The sequence below is a fragment of the Fukomys damarensis genome, unplaced genomic scaffold (genome assembly GCF_012274545.1).
Source record: "Fukomys damarensis isolate Sample0158 unplaced genomic scaffold, DMR_v1.0_HiC HiC_scaffold_23, whole genome shotgun sequence".
Classification (NCBI taxonomy): domain Eukaryota; kingdom Metazoa; phylum Chordata; class Mammalia; order Rodentia; family Bathyergidae; genus Fukomys; species Fukomys damarensis.
This window is the reverse complement of record NW_022900935.1, coordinates 46,184,534-46,200,190: the sequence shown is the minus strand read 5'-3', so window position 1 is coordinate 46,200,190 and position 15,657 is coordinate 46,184,534. Positions and strand designations below refer to the sequence as shown.

General features: G+C 45.9%; 1 protein-coding gene across 2 annotated transcripts in view; it reads left to right on the top strand.

The window, feature by feature from the left end:
- The window catches only part of Flcn (folliculin), a 22,113-nt gene extending 11,570 nt beyond the window's left edge, over positions 1 to 10,543 (top strand). For both annotated transcript variants that reach the window (XM_010637399.3, XM_010637398.3), the window contains 7 exons: positions 1,696 to 1,787; positions 3,150 to 3,340; positions 5,566 to 5,679; positions 6,405 to 6,528; positions 7,508 to 7,639; positions 7,737 to 7,842; positions 8,796 to 10,543. In XM_010637399.3, the coding sequence (XP_010635701.1) occupies positions 1,696 to 1,787; positions 3,150 to 3,340; positions 5,566 to 5,679; positions 6,405 to 6,528; positions 7,508 to 7,639; positions 7,737 to 7,842; positions 8,796 to 8,997 (961 nt within the window). In that variant the 3' untranslated portion in view covers positions 8,998 to 10,543. The remainder of the gene's footprint in view (positions 1 to 1,695; positions 1,788 to 3,149; positions 3,341 to 5,565; positions 5,680 to 6,404; positions 6,529 to 7,507; positions 7,640 to 7,736; positions 7,843 to 8,795) is intronic.
- Positions 10,544 to 15,657: the final 5,114 nt, after the last annotated feature.

Sequence of the window (15,657 nt, the reverse complement as noted above, 5' to 3'; positions counted from 1 at the left end):
TATATATATATTGTATACACACACTTATGTACGTATATACTGTGGTACCTATGTTCACGAACCTAATTCCTTCCATGATTCTGGGAGTGATGGCCCATTGCAGAGTTTGTGAATGAAAGCAAAGTTTTGCTGAATACTTTGGTTTGTGAACTAAATTATTTGCAAACAAATAATTCGTGAACTGAGTCATTACTATATATGTATATATAGAGAGCCCACCAAAAATATATATATATATACACACACACTTCAGGAAGATAAAAATATTAAATGTCTGGAGGCTAGTGGCTACCACTTTGAACACCTCTAGTAATTGTAGAGGCCAAAGGTAACTTGTATTAAATCTCATGATTTCTCAATAAGTTTAGTATTAAAATATTTATACAAGTTTTTCTTTTCCTGAAGTTTGTATACATTTTTAAATGGTGTACGATATGATGTGTTGATAAGTAATCACTTGCCACATAAAGACATTTTCTTAGTCAAGCTGGGTGTGGTGGTGCACGCCTGTAATCCCAGTACTTGAGACACAGGCAGGAGGATTGCAGCGAGTCTGAGGCCATCTGAACTACAGGGAGACACTGCCTCAAACAAAACAAAACGACATCGACATCGTAGTTAGCAGTGGACTGTGTATCCAGCAGGCTTGCATACGATGCTGCCTGACTGTCATGGCAAGCTAATGATGTGTGTCCGTCCGTAGACATTGGTTATATCGAGCCACTTATTCACCTGCTTGGTTAGTTTCTCTTAAGGCAAGTTCTCACTATGTAGCTCAGGCCAGTCTTGAACTTACTATGTGGCCCAGGATGGCCTCAAACTCCTTCCAACCCTTCTGCCTCAGCCTCCCAAGTGCTAAGATTACAGGTATGTGCCACATGTCCAGTACTCCTGTATTTTAAAAATCACTTCTATTTTAGAGATTTCAGACAGATCCAAAGTAGAACAAACAATGCAATGAACCTGTTATGCAGCTTTAGCAGTTATTAGCATTTTACCATGTTCTCTTTTCTAGATTTTATTTATTTTATTTTATTTTGAGACAGAATCTCACTATGTAATTGAGGCTGGCTTCGAACTCACTGTGTAACCCAGGCTGGCTTTGAACTTGCAGTGATCCTCCTGCCTCAGCCTCTCGAGTGCTAGGATTACAGATGTGCACCACCACGCCCAGCTAAAATATTTTTAAACAGATTTTAGCATGTCATTTCAAGTATAAGTATAACCATAATACCATTGTTCTGTCCAGTGTTCCCTTTGGTCTCAAAGGTGAGCACAGGGCCTTGTGCATGCAGGACAAGTGTTCTACCTCTGAGCCACACCCTCCAAGCTCAATGATGACTTTTAAACTGGGATCAGAACAAACAGTTCAAGCCTCAAGCCTTCCCTGTGCCCTTCTTTTCCCCCTGCCCTTTCATAAAGGACCTCAGTCATGTCTTGAAGAATGGCCTACGTTGCAGATCGGGCTGTGTCCTTGTGGTGGCAACTAGGATGTTTTTGTAAGACAGTTTTTCACTGTGTCACCTAGGCTGGGCTCAAGCAGTTCTTTTGCCTCAGCCTCCTGAGTCACCGGGGCCATAGGTGTGGGCCACTCTGCCCAGCCAACTTGTTCTTTTAGGCCCATGTTTTTTGTAAATTCAGTTTCCAGGCTTCCCTTTGGCAAAAAGTCCTCTTACCTGGTGCTGTGTTCTGTAGGCTCCTGAAAGCGTGTGGCAGCCGGCTGACAGAGAAACTCCTGGAGGGCGCGCCAACAGAGGACACCTTGGTGCAGATGGAGAAGCTCGCTGGTGAGGCTGCGTGCTGCTGGGGGCAGGGATTGCCTGAGGTGGTTCTGGAGGCCACCCAGCTCCTGGCTTCCAGGCAGGAGTTGCTGATATAAAGTGAGTGGCTCTGAGAAAGACGGTGATGAGCCTTCCTAAGAGCTGGCCCGTTGCTCTTTATGTTCTTGTTGTGCCTTCCTGTCTCACTTTCCTTGATGGTGTCTTGAAATAATTCATTCCCCAGATAGATGAGCAGAGTCCACGATTAAGGATTCCTCAAGAGAGAACCGACTGCAGATTTCCCTTCCCATATCTTACAGTGATAGCCAACAGCTTGCCCTGGAAGACAGTCTCTTGTTTGCTCAGAACAAAAAAAGTGGTGTGTCAGTTGGGCCCAAGCTTTCCAACAAGGGCAGTTGTCCCCCAGTCTCCCAAGATCCTTGCCTCCCCAGGTTCATGGTCGGAATCTCCACACCTGGGATTCAGAGTCTTGTGTGCCAGGCTCACTTCCCAGGAACCCTGGGATGTGTGTTGGGCACAGTTTGTTACTAACAATGCATCTTGTGCTTTAGTTTGCAAAGAATGGGCCTTCTAACCCTTTGGAGTTCTTGTACTTGACCTGCACACGCTTTAGCAAGCTCCCCCAAGTGGGGCGGGTTGGGAGTGAGGTCTCAGCAAGAGCACAGCATGCTCAGGAAACAGCTTCACACTCACCCTCCTGTGCCCATGTCTCCCGTGGCCCTGGCACCATTCATTCTTGTGCCAGTCACAGACTTTGAGGCCAGTGCAGGTGGCCAGGCCAGGCTCTTGAGGTCTATTTGCAGAGAGAAGTCAGGTTTCAAGGGTGTGAGATGCCAGGTGCTCTGTGGTCTAGGTCATGCTGGGCATGAGGGAGCAGAGCACAGTCTCAGTGCATACTTTGAAATCACACAGACCTGGCTCTGTTACACATAACCTTCCCCTCAGGCCTTACTCTCACAAAAAGCAGGGATACAATTATGTGTGAAGACTGTTAATGCAGACTCTAAAACAAATCTTTCTATTTTCACCTGTGAAATAGGGGTGGTAGTGTTTGACTTCAGAGGGCTAACTAACCCTGGGAGAGCAGGTAGTAGAGCACATACTGAGTAAACAGGCAGTGCTGCATTCTCAGTGTTTTTGGGTTTTCCACCAATGAGGAGACAACTTTTAGTAAGTCATCTAAAACATAGTGTGATACCCAAGCCATGTGAACAGCCCTGAAGCCCTTTCTACCCTCTCAGTGCTCCCACTGAATCACTAGTGATTGGTGGGTGCAACCACGAAATGCTTGGGCCTGCAGTGGTCAAGGAACAGGTCCGTCACACTCGGAGAGAGTTGTTTTGTAACGATCCTTATCATCTCACGTAGACTTAGAAGAGGAATCAGAAAGCTGGGACAACTCTGAGGCTGAAGAGGAGGACAAGGCCCCTGTATTGCCAGAGGGTGCAGAAGGGCGGGAGCTGACCAAATGTCTGACAGATTCGTCCTTACTGTCAGACTGTGGAAGTTGGCAGCCCCGGAAGCTGTCTGTGTTCAAATCCCTGCGGCACATGAGACAGGTACGCAGCAGGAGCTGGAGCTCCCTCCCATCAGAAACCAGGAGAACAGCCCACTGGGTCTGACTTCTTCCTAGGGAGTGGCCAGGAACCTTCTTAGCGTGTAGTTGAAGATGTGTGAGCATCCGGGGTATTTAGCTACAGGGCCACTGCACTCCTTTGATTTTTATTTATTCATTCAGTACTAGGGATTGAACCCACAACCTTCCCATTGAATGACATCCTCAGATTTTAAAAATGTATTTATTCTGTAGCTGGTCATGGTGACACACACCTGGTAATCCTAGCACTCGGAGGCTGGGACAGCAGGATCACTGTGAGTTCGAGCCAGCCTGAACTATGTAAGAGGCCCTGTCTTAAAAAACCAAAACAAACCCCCCAAAAAATTCAAAATTCATTTTATATTAGTGCATGTTTGCAATAACATCATAATTACCTTCATTGTGTTATATTTTATTTTGAAACAGAGTCTTGCTAAGTTGGCCAAGCTGGGCTTGAACTCTTATCTCAGTTTCCCAGAGTCCTGGGTTTACAGGCATGGCCACCATTCCTGGCTTTGTGTTCCCCTTTTAGTGACAATATAGGATCTGTGTTCAGACAAAGGCCTGGATAGGTAGCTTCCTATGGTTCCTAATCTTGATATTCTTGAAGAACCTCTTACTGTTGTTGTTTTGTTTTGTTTTGTTTTGAGACAGGGTCTCACTGTGTAGTTGAGATTGACCTGGATGGAACTCACTATGTAGCCCAGGCTGGACTCAACTCACAGCGATCCTCCTGCCTCAGCCTCCTGAGTGCTGGGATTACAGGCGTGCGCCACCACGCCTGGCTTATTGTTGTTCTTTTTAGACATGGTCTCACTGTATAGTCAAGGCTGACCTTGAACTCAGTAGCCTAGGCTGGCCTCAAACACATGGTGATTCTCTTGCCTCATTCTCCCAAGTGCTAAGGTTATGGGCGTGTGCCACCGCATCTGACTTTCTAGAACCTTCTGAAGGGTTTGAATAGCACTGTTTACTAGTTTGTGTGTACCTAAGACTCTGCATTTGAAAGCAGTGGTTATTTTTTATAAAAAAACTAGAAACAATTTGAATGTCCAAACATAAAAGGGTATTAATTGCAGGCGTAAGGACTCAGGTTTAATCCCCAGTACCAAAAAATAATTAAATAAATACATAAAATAAAATAAAAGGGTGTTAAGTCCAAGAGAGCAGGCCAGGAGTATGGCACCAGTGATGGGTGCGTATGTCACATGTGTACATAACAGGTAGTCTGACAGCAGTGATGTGTTAGGTCAGAACAGGGCAGTCTTGCTTGTTTATGGGAACCAGTCCCTTGTATAATATTTTCTGTATTCACTTTTATAATGAGCACTAATTTTATTTCTGTTTTGGAAAATGGAGCAAATAAGAATGATTTAATATCAGATGACTCCCTGGGGTTGTGGATGGAAAAAATGCTCCTTCCATCCACAGTATCTTTGGCTGAAATGCTTTGAGTGTTTGCATAGGTTGATAGTAGAAGGAATCTTGAATTCCACCAGGGATCGGGGTACTTTGAAGTTGGTGAAGTTTGGTAAGATGTGTGATCCGTCCCCTCTCTGTTTGTTTGTTTGTTTGTTGTTTTTTCCAGAGTCATGTTTGGGTTCTTAGAAGGCATGTTTTTTTTTTTAAATGTCGGCATCTTGGGAGTAAGAGGAAAGGGAGGAGGAGCTGTTTAGGAGTAAGGACCTGACAAGTGAAAGCAATCTTGACCCTGTATTGGCACAAGATCAAAAGAACTGCAGTTGTAAAGGAGCACAGTGCAGCATGTGACTGCTGTCATGTTCTGGTGTCATGGGCCAGGTTGTGGGGTGCAACCTGCGGTGGTCTTGGGTACTGTTGTGTTGTGCTATCTACGGCTCACTTCAAACGGCTCAGCAAAGTACAACATGTCGATAGAGCAGGTAACTGTTGAAAAAGTTACTTCAAATTTTAAAAGTTAAGTTCAGGGGAAAAGCTCTTAAGGGTGCAAGAGCTTTGGAATCCAGCCTTTAGGTGTAGATCTGGGGACTTCCTTCATCCCCTGTCAGCCTCAGGGAGGTTGCTCAGTTCCCTGAGAAATGTCTTTCTCTTTTCTGACCCTACACTCCTTTGCCATATAAAATTTCCAAATGAAGAAAGTAACTTCCTTCAGAAGAAAGTGAGAGATGGCTTCTGTTAATGTGCAGAAAGCACTGTTTGTTGTTTCAGGTCCTGGGCGCCCCGTCATTCCGCATGTTGGCCTGGCACGTTCTCATGGGGAACCAGGTAATCTGGAAAAGCAGAGATGTGGACCTGGTCCAGTCAGCATTTGAAGTTCTTAGGGTAAGAGCGCCTGTTTCTCATTGGTTGTATGAGCCAACTGGGCCTGGTGCTGACTATAGGCACCGTGACACATTTGCCACTCAGTGCAGAGCCTGTGACCTGACCGTGTCAGAGTCCAAGACCAGCGTCTTCTCATCTTTTTTTTTTCTTCCCCCAGTATCAGAGATCAAAGCCAGGACCTTGTGTTTTCGAGGCAGGCATGGCACTACTGAGCTAAATCCCCCAGCCCCTCTCATCCTGTTATAAGTGGCAGTCAGTTAGGCTGTCCCGATAGACAGCTGCCCTTCCTGCTCCTCCCTAAGCCTTCAGTCCACTAAGAAGCCATGGGTATGAGTCTGGCTCATGCCCTCTGCATGACGTTCTTCTTGATGGGCAGTGCTGGATGGTGGGCGCGGTGCCCTAGGCAGCAGCCTGGAGTTCTGAGTCCCGGAAGGTGTGTCCATGCCTGCTGCCTCTATAGGCCTATGAATATAGAAAGGAATAGGACCCCATCTCAAAAAGCTCATCAGCTCTTTGAGGGAGGGGAAGAGACAAACGTCCAAGAAGGCAAAGTAACAAACCAGTTCACACTGCAAAGCAAGATGCAGAATGGGTTAAGTGTGTGACCAGTGGTGAGGAGAGGAGCCAGAACCGTGTGGTGGGAGATGACCTTGAGAGCAAGGGCTACAGAGGGTGTGTGGGGTAGGCTCCTTGCAAGGCTGGGTTCTGAACTGTATTCTCTGCAGACCATGCTGCCTGTAGGCTGCGTCCGCATCATCCCGTACAGCAGCCAGTATGAGGAGGCCTACCGGTGCAACTTCCTGGGACTCGGCCCGCACGTGCAGATCCCCGCCCACGTGCTCTCCTCAGGTGCGCGCTGCCCACTGCAGGATGTCTTGGGAGGGTCCCACATCTCAGCTGAGTTGGAGCTGAATCTCAGGCGTGGATTCTGGGATACGGCCTGCTGTCTTTGTGTAGAACCAGTTTTCCTAGTGGCTTTGGGCCTCCATTGTCTGCCGTCAGAATGGGTGGGGGTGGCTTGCAGGGGCTGTGGTTCTCAGAGGGTAGCAGGTCCTGGTCCTGGGGGTAGAGGATCCATGGGTGACAGAAGAAATAGGCAGCTGGAGCTCCTCTTCCTACCTCAGACTAAGACTGGGCTGGGCTTAGACAGGAGCAGTGAGGTTGTGATCCAGGAGTGTCACTGGCTGCCTTTTCTTGGTGGTCTCCTCCCCACTTCTGGTCGCTGCTGGTTTTTCTCTCTTCACATGTGCCAACTGCAAATACAGTTGGGGCCTGCTCTCTTGGACTGCACCACAGAGCATCAGCCCTTTGTCCTTGGGTTGGGGATGCTTAGGAGCCAGCCTGGATGTAATCCTGGCCTTTTAGGCAGGACAGTGGCTCTGGTGCATGTCAGTGGGGGCGGAGGGACCATGCTCAGGGCTACCTGCTGCAGGAGAACTGGCGGAAAGCAGGGCCCGTAATCTGAGTAGTATTAGAGTTCCAGAGATGGCCTTGAAATTCCTAATATTGCTGGCTGTATGACCTCGGCTGAATTATGAACTTCTCAGAGTCTGTTTTGCAGTTACACAACGGGGTGACAAGACTGCCATCATACTTAGTATGAAGGAACAGATGTATGGTAATTTTATATTATAATATTAAAAATTGATTGGTTAAACTGGGGCAGAAGCTGTCCATCAGCTCTGTTTTCACATGGCAGAAGTTTTCCGCCTAAGAGTGTCTCTTTCAGGAGACCTCTGCCTGGCGGTGGCTCCTAGCTGGTGTGCAGTGATGTGGTGTGGGCTTATTAGAAGTGAAAGGAGGGTGCTGTACTTTTGCCTTGCTACAGAGTTCGCAGTCATTGTGGAGGTCCACACAGCCACGCGCTCTGCCCTCCATCCTGTCGGGTGTGAGGACGACCAGTCTCTCAGCAAGTACGACTTTGTGGTGACGAGCGGGAGCCCAGTGTCTGCAGACAGAGGTGAGGGCTGTTGCCGGGGCTGCCTTCCATCAGAGCAGGCAGGGCACCCTCTTCACCCCGGCACTGAAGCCCCTTTGCCTCCTCCCCCTGTCTCTAGTTGGCCCCACCATCCTGAATAAGATTGAAGCAGCCCTGACCAACCAGAACCTGTCTGTGGACGTGGTGGACCAGTGCCTCGTCTGCCTCAAGGAGGAGTGGATGAAGTAAGCACCAGTTGTCCAGGCTTCCTGCCCAGGGGGGATGGAGCTGCCCATGACAGCAGATTTGCTGAGGAAAAGCGGGAACTGGTTCTGAAAAAGGCCAGATTTGGCTGTGGGGGGCTGGTGAGAGAAGTGGTTTTGAGTGGGGGTTCAGTCACCAGCCCTGCCGTTTAACCATCTTGGTGAACCTGGGAAGCATCGGTGTCTCCTGCTCTAGGTAGGGGCAGCTTCTGTCTCTAGCAACTGGTGGGGGCAAGGAAGGATGCCCAGCGTGCAGAGCAGGTTCTTAACTGAAGTTTTGTTACTTTACTGCTTAGTTAACTTTTAAAAGCGAGATGACATGTGTTGCCTGTTGCTCTTTTGTTTCTTTGCGGTGCTTGGGATCAATCCCAGGGCCTTGTGCATGCTGGCAAAATACTGTACCACCAAGTCATACCCCCAGCATATGCTCTCTTTTTTTTTTAAGCAAATTATTTTGTTTTCTTCTGCCTTGCTTTTAGTAATTTTTTTTTTTCATATTAACCAGATGCCCTGATTTCAGCTAATGCAGTGATACTCAGGAGTGATTTGTTTTTCCTTGAATTTAAGGACAGGTCTTCCCATTCCTTATTTGTTTTTCCTTGAATTTAAGGACAGGTCTTCCCATTCCTTTTTTTTTTTTTTTTTGAAGTGGATCTCACTGTGTTACCCAGAGTGACCTCAGATTCCTGTGCTCAAACAATCCTCCTGCATCAGCCTCCTGAGTCGTGGGAGCTGTAGGTGTACAGCGCTGTCTTCTTGCTGTGTTGACAGGATGAGCTTATTCTTGGTGTGCTCCTGTGCTGAGTTGCTTCCGCCTCTGAGTGTGGGAGTCCCAGCTGGGCCTGCAGTGCCCCCACTGGTCTAGGTGCCATTTTGGCCCCTTGAGCTCTGGTACTTGGGCTATTGGCTGAGTGTGTGTTTTTGGTTTTCTGCAGCAAAGTGAAGGTCCTCTTTAAATTCACCAAGGTGGACAGTCGGCCCAAGGAAGACACGCAGAAGCTACTGAGCGTCCTCGGTGCATCGGAGGAGGACAATGTCAAGCTGCTGAAATTCTGGATGACAGGTTTAAGCAAGACCTACAAGTCGCACCTCATGTCCACAGTCCGCAGCCCCACTGCCTCTGAATCTCGTAACTGACGCCATGGGATTTGTTTCCATGTGCACTTTCTGGGAAATGGTGGTCGCAGTGCGCAGGCTGTCCTCCAGCCCCACGAGAGGAAGGACTGCTGCTGAGTTTCTGGACTGTAGGCATACAGCCAGGTCCTGGCGTGGGATGGAAACTGCTAGGCCAGGCTGTGCCCTGTGTGGGGCTCAGGGCATGTGTGGTTCTTAGCACATTCCATAGCTGCCAAACCACCTGCCTGAGGAAGGCAGTGGAGACTGGACAGCTCCGTGAGGGAGACTCAGGAGCTCATGGCTCTCGTGCCTCAGGTGTGCGGTCTCAGAACTGATGAAGGACTCAGTGTCCGGGCTGCAGTAACCTGTCCTCTCTTGGGGTCAGCATCTGACCTTCCCTTTTGAAATGCAGCAAGTTTCTTGGGCTTTGTGTTTAAGTGTATGTTTTGCTGTATTTGTGAAGATTGAGGATGTACTGCCATCCAGTCGGTTTTGGTCATCTGCTTTTAAGTTAGGGCTCTGTAAATGTAAAGGCTTTGGGGTGAAGTGGATGTTCTCCTTGATACTAGGTCCTCTGGAATTTGTGTTCTGAGTCAGTGTGGCTCATCTTATGGGTGCGTTCCCCTGCATTGCTATGGAGTTAGCCTGTGACTTAGTAAGGGGCAGCCCTTGGCTGTACACACAGATGCCCCTGTGGAGGCATCTCATCGACCAACTCATTGTCGACCATGAAACCCACCATGGCTTCATTCTTAGTCACTTTCTCCTGTATTGTGGCTTTCAACTTTTACATGTGGCTGCCAGTGGTATCATCCCATTGGACAGATTTAATGAAGAGTCCTGGCTTGGAAGAATTTTCTGGCAGTCTTCCCAATTCGTTTATAGTTTTTCAGTGTTCATTTAATTTATATTTAGCACAAAGACTTAAGTGTATTTCGACTAGGTCTCTGTGTAATACAAGCTCATCGAAACACAATAAATATCTATTTTTGTAACTTGTTGACTATGTGGTGTTATACTTCCTATTACACCTCCACATTTTTGACCAATGGAAACACATGTAGAAAAATGTGTTGGGTGACTTTGTCGTGTAGCATCAGAGTGTACTTGGGCAAGCTTGTGTTGATGGCTACAGTGATACTAGGCAATCACCTGTGGGGCCCACGGTTGACTAAAATATCGTCACGTGGTGCATGGCTGTGGCATGGCTAAAATGACAGCAGCTCTCAGTGATATGATAGTTACGCTCCTGTAGTTGAGCAGGAAAGAAGGGATACAAACTCAACAGCCCAAGAAGGTTTATTACTAAACCGGGGCATTTTTTTGTGGGCATTTGAGGTGGTGGGTTGGAAAAATGGCCAGCCTGTGGCTTGCTAATGTGTCTTCTGTAATCTGCTGACATGACCTTGGGAGACTGCTTGTGACCTTCCTGTGTCCTCTGTGACCTAAGTAAAATGAAACCTTCATTTCTTTAAGATGGTGGGTGGGCTCATTTGAGCTGGTAGTGTCCCTGTCTGGGCTCTGTCAATGGTGATCTTGGGGCCTGGGGATTTAGCTCAGTGGCCCCATGTCTGCCTTGCAAGTTTGATCACTGGTACCAAAAAAAAAAAAAAAAAAATAGTGATCTTAGACTTCTCAAAATTAGTTTCTGGACTTGATGGTCCACAGAGTGGCCATAGCTATGTGTTTATTCAACTTGAGGAAATAGCTCAGTCCTGTAGACACTGGAAGGTGTATCTGTCTGGGAGGAAGGTATCCAGAGGCATACATGCAGGCGTAACCTAAAAGGTCTGCATTGGTCATCCAATTGGAGTGGGAAGGATACCAGCCTGTGGGGGTCAGGTCACACTCGGCAAGTGTGAGCCCAATGTTAGTTCTGCACTCATGTCACAGGAAGAAATGTGTGATCTGGATTTCCAATGTATAGTAAAATTCACTGCAAGGATAGCACAAAGGGTTAGAAACTGATTAGTTTTTCTGTCAGTTTTGGGGCTTCTTTCTGAAAATACTGTATTTCTTTTAAGATAGATTGAGGGCTGTCATGACAGTGTGGGCAAGGAGAGTCTGTGCCAAACTTGTATGGATCCCCAGACCCAAAAGACTGCTACCTTGTGATGATGTCTGGTCTTGTGATTTGAAGCTTCTCATATGGAGTGGGAGAGACAGAAAAAGTCCAGGTCTTGAGTTGTCCTTTGTGTCTGAGCCTAGTCAAGGGCTTTCTGACCTTCTGTCACCTAGTCATCCTGGTGATTTCAGAATAGACGATCTGGAGAATCTGTTCAGGATATTGGACAGTTATTGCTATGGTTTGAGTATGGTTTTCTGCTCTGGAACTTGTGGACATTTGATTGTCATTGTTAATGATGTTGGTGAGTGAAGCTTGCTACAGTTTGGATCTTGAATATTCCCCAAGGCCCGTGTATATAAAGACTTTGTCCCCAACAGTGCTATTGGAAATTGATCCTTTAAGAGATGAGGCCTAATGGGTTGGGGATTCAGCTTAGTAGTGCCGCCACCTGCCTTGCAAGCACAAGGTCACAAGTTCAATCCCTGGTACCAAAAAAAAAAAAAAAAAAAAGGAGGCCTAATAAGGTGTTTAGGTTATTGGGGTCATGCCATGAAGGGGATGTGGGACACCAGCCCCTTTTTCCCTTCTTTTGCTTTTGGACAAGAGGTAAATACTTTTGCTCTGCCACATGCTCCCACCATGATGTGTTGCCTCAGCACAGCCCCAGAACAATGATCTCAGCTTACAGAGTGGGACCTGCAAAACTGATGTAGAACAAACCCTTTCTCTTTATAACTTAATTATTTCAGGTATTTCACGCAGATTTCAGAAGGAGATCTGAGGGGCCAGGCAGTATGTGACAAGATCAGAGTCCCTGCATGTAGCTTCTGAGAGGGTAACGTGGACAGCTGAGAGAGTGAAATAAAAGCTGCAGTGGAGACCCAAGGAAGTTAGAGATACCAGGAACATGCAGTGTCCTCCGAGGAATGCTGCAGGCAGTGAGCAGAGCTAGCCTGAGAGGTCTATATGGGCAGCAACTAGCCAGGCCGTACAGGCGGGGCTGCTAGAGCCCTTTGGAGTTCACGTACCACTGCATGCCCCAGATACCAGACGTGGAGCTACACATTTAATGATTACCCCTTTGGCTTTTGGTCTTGCTTTGGTTCTATCCATGCTTTTTTCCTGCCAGTACGAGGGACCCATGCATTAAGCTATATTCCTAGTCCTTTTTGTTTTGAAACAGGGTCTTGCTAAGTTGTGAATTTGCCCAGCCTGAGTTCAAACTTGGGACCCTCCTACTTCAGCCTCGCAGAGTGCTGGAATTATAGGTGTGCCACAACACCCAGTTCCATCCCTCCTTTCCGTGCCCCATTTCTTTTTCTCTTTTGGAATGGGAATGCTTACCCTCTGCCTTTGTAGAAAATATGTAACTTTGAAAGAATATATTTTTACAGGGACTAATACAGCTGAGATTTGCCTTGCATCTCAGAGGAAACTTTGGACTTAGGCTGTTGAGACTTGGGGAAAATAATTAGTGCATTTTTAGTTGTATGCAGGATAGTTGTGTTTAGTGGAATAATGAGCTTCTTTTTGTGTTTATGTGGAGATTAAGTATGATTTGGAGGTTAAATGCGATTTGGCTTCACATTGATGGTTGTCAACTTGATTAGTTGGAGAAATGTCTAGGAAGTAGTAAAGTAGTAAAGCAAACTTATGGGTGTATCTGTGAGGATGTTTTCAGAGGTAATTGGCATGTGGCACAGTAAACTAAAGGGGAAGACCCACCCTGAGTGTGGTGGAACCATACAATAGGCTGGGGCCCGAGATGGAATGAAAACAGGAGAAAAGGAGGAAGGCAGTGAGGATCATACTTACTCTCCTGCTCTTGCTCCCCCTCACAGCTTACTCCCTCTTACCTTCTCATCCCCTTTGCTCTCTCTTGCTTTCTCTGCTGCCAGCTGCTATGAAGTGAGCAGCTTTTCTCTACCACATGTTCCCATCATGGTGTTTCTGCCACACCACAGGCCTAAAAGCAGTGGGGCTGGCTATCAGCTGAAACCTTTGAAATCATGACCCAAAATAAACTTTTGCTCTAAAGACAACACATCAGGCTCAGGTATTCTGTTCTTAGTAATAGAAAATGGGCTTCAAAAATAATAATAATAAAGGACTAAAACAATCACAGAATGCTAAATTTCTCCATGTATAATTCTTAGGATTCTATGCTGAGGATTAAATCTGATGACAGTTAGTATCTCTTTTTAAGCCACTTTTCTTAACCTCTTATTTTGAATTGTAGATGTAACATAAAAACAGAATCTCTGTATCCCTTCCTTTGGCTTCTCCTAATGTTAACATTCTGTCCAGCTGTAATGCAGTTGCTAAAGCCTGGAAGTGTATACTGGTACTGTGCCTTTAAATTCAAATCCTGTTTGACTTTCACCAGTGTTCCTCCCATAATACCGCACAGGGCTGCCACATTTTCTTGGTCTCCTCCCATCTGACAGCTCATCTTTCATGACCTTGACACTTGGGAAGTACAGTGCTTGAGTGTTTTATAGGATGTCCTTCAACTTTTGTGGGTCTGAAGCCTCAATGGAATAGGATTTTGGCAGAAATGTCACTAAAATAATATAATCTCATTATCTCATACTAGCTTTGATTACTTGGTTATGACAATGTCTGCTGGGTTTCTTTGTTATTCTTCCCTTGCTCATTAATATCTTGTGGTGCAACACTTAGAGATGGTAAATGTTTTGTTGCTCTTCAAATTTTGTCTACAGGGGCCAGGGATTTAGCTCAGTGCTTCTGCCACCTGCTTCACAAGCACAAGGACCTGAGTTCAATCCCCGGTACCAAAAAAATTTTTTTTTCATCTACTAATTTTACCAATTGATTTTGTCTCAACAACCCACCAACCTTTGCAACAAAGAGGATGCACCTTATTTACTTGAAATTGAGTTGAAAATAGCATAAATAAGAATGAAGCATGAACTGGAAATAGCTTCTTAACATTTGCTTCTTTGGTTTGAGTTTTTGTTTGTTTGAGACAAGGTCTCACTATATAGTTCAGTGGCTTTAAATTCACTGTGTAGTCCAGGCAGGCCTCAAACTCATGGCAGTCCTCCTACCTCAGCCTCTTGAGTGCTGGGACTACAGATGTGTGCCACCATGCCCAGCTAACATTTGACTCTTTTTTTTTTTTTCTGATTCCAAGTTGAATTTTTTAAAAATTGAATTAAAACAGACAAACAGCAAACAAACTCAACCACAAGTAACACCCATCCCTTCTCCCCCACTAGGGTTATAGTGTTAGGGAGAAGAGGAGGGCAGCTTCACCAAGCCCATGACTCCCTCATCCTGGCCAAGGGAGCTAGGTGAAGGGCAGGGACTCCCAGACAGATTGAGGGGGTGGGGGAAACCAAGATAAAACATCAGACTGATTGCACAGGAGGCAGAGGAGCCGAGGAGCCCAGCAATGCAGGGCTGTCCAGTGACCCCGCCCCTTCAGCACAGAGGAACTGAGGAGCCCCTCCACTCTCGCTCCCACTTTGTTCTTTGTTTCTCTCCCTTTTTGTTCCTGTTCCTGTCCTAATTCGAACTTCTTTTTCTTTTCTTCTTTTTTTCCTGATTGTCATTAGTTTTATTTTATTTTTATTTCCCCCACTAAGTTTATTGGTACATTTAAAGCAAATAATACAGTTCCATTTATCATTGGGATCTTGTACCTCTACGTGATATGTCTTGGTTCTTGTTTTTTTCCCCTACCCCTACCCGCCCTTCACCCCCTTCACCCTTCCCTATTTACAAAGACTATGTCATTAGTTTTAGAAGGAAGTGAATACAGTTTATAGCCTCCCTATTGCTGTGAGTTTGTTCTGTTCTGTATATGTTCTTTTGTTCTTGCTTCTCCCCTTCTCTTCAACAGCTTACTAGAGTTGTGTTATCTTCCTGTGCCCTCTGGCCTCACTTCTAACCTTTCCCTACCCTACCTAGCTATCCCTCCCTCCCCAGTTCCTTCCAAGGCCCCATCCCAAATGGTGAAGTTGCTATGTTGAAGAGTTTATTCACTATAAACATATTTTGGGCTGGTCCTCAGTTTCTATTTAATTCACATGGTTAAAAGTGATAGATTAATAACTGCCACAAATTGGCATATTCTAAACAGTGTTCAATGCTATTGTTCTTGCTGATTGTATCACTTGGGCTAAGGTGTTGTGTTTGATCTAATCAGCTGTCCTTCTTAGTATTATGAAAATGAGAGTGTTTCAGATTAATTAGAAGCCCAAAACCTAAAGACCAGCTATGTCTAGAAGATCAAAGTATTAACCCAGGAATTTAAGCAAGGACAGTACCAACAACAAAAATAGAAATGAGAGTCACAAACACAGACTTCCAGCTCACCAAAGGCAAATTCTGGGGGAGAAAAGGTGGAAAAGTTTGATAGTTAACCACCTGGACACTCTGAACTAATAGCACAAGAAGTACTGTGCTTCCCTTTGAACAGATGAATGAGACTCTAGAAAAATTCAAAACAAATAATTTCCCAGATAACCACAGAGATGGTAAGCAGGATGAAGGACATGATTACAGACTCTAGAACAGAAACATTAAAAAGAAAAAAAAAAAAAAAAAAAAAAGGGGCCAAGACCAAAAAAGGAAAAAAACAACAA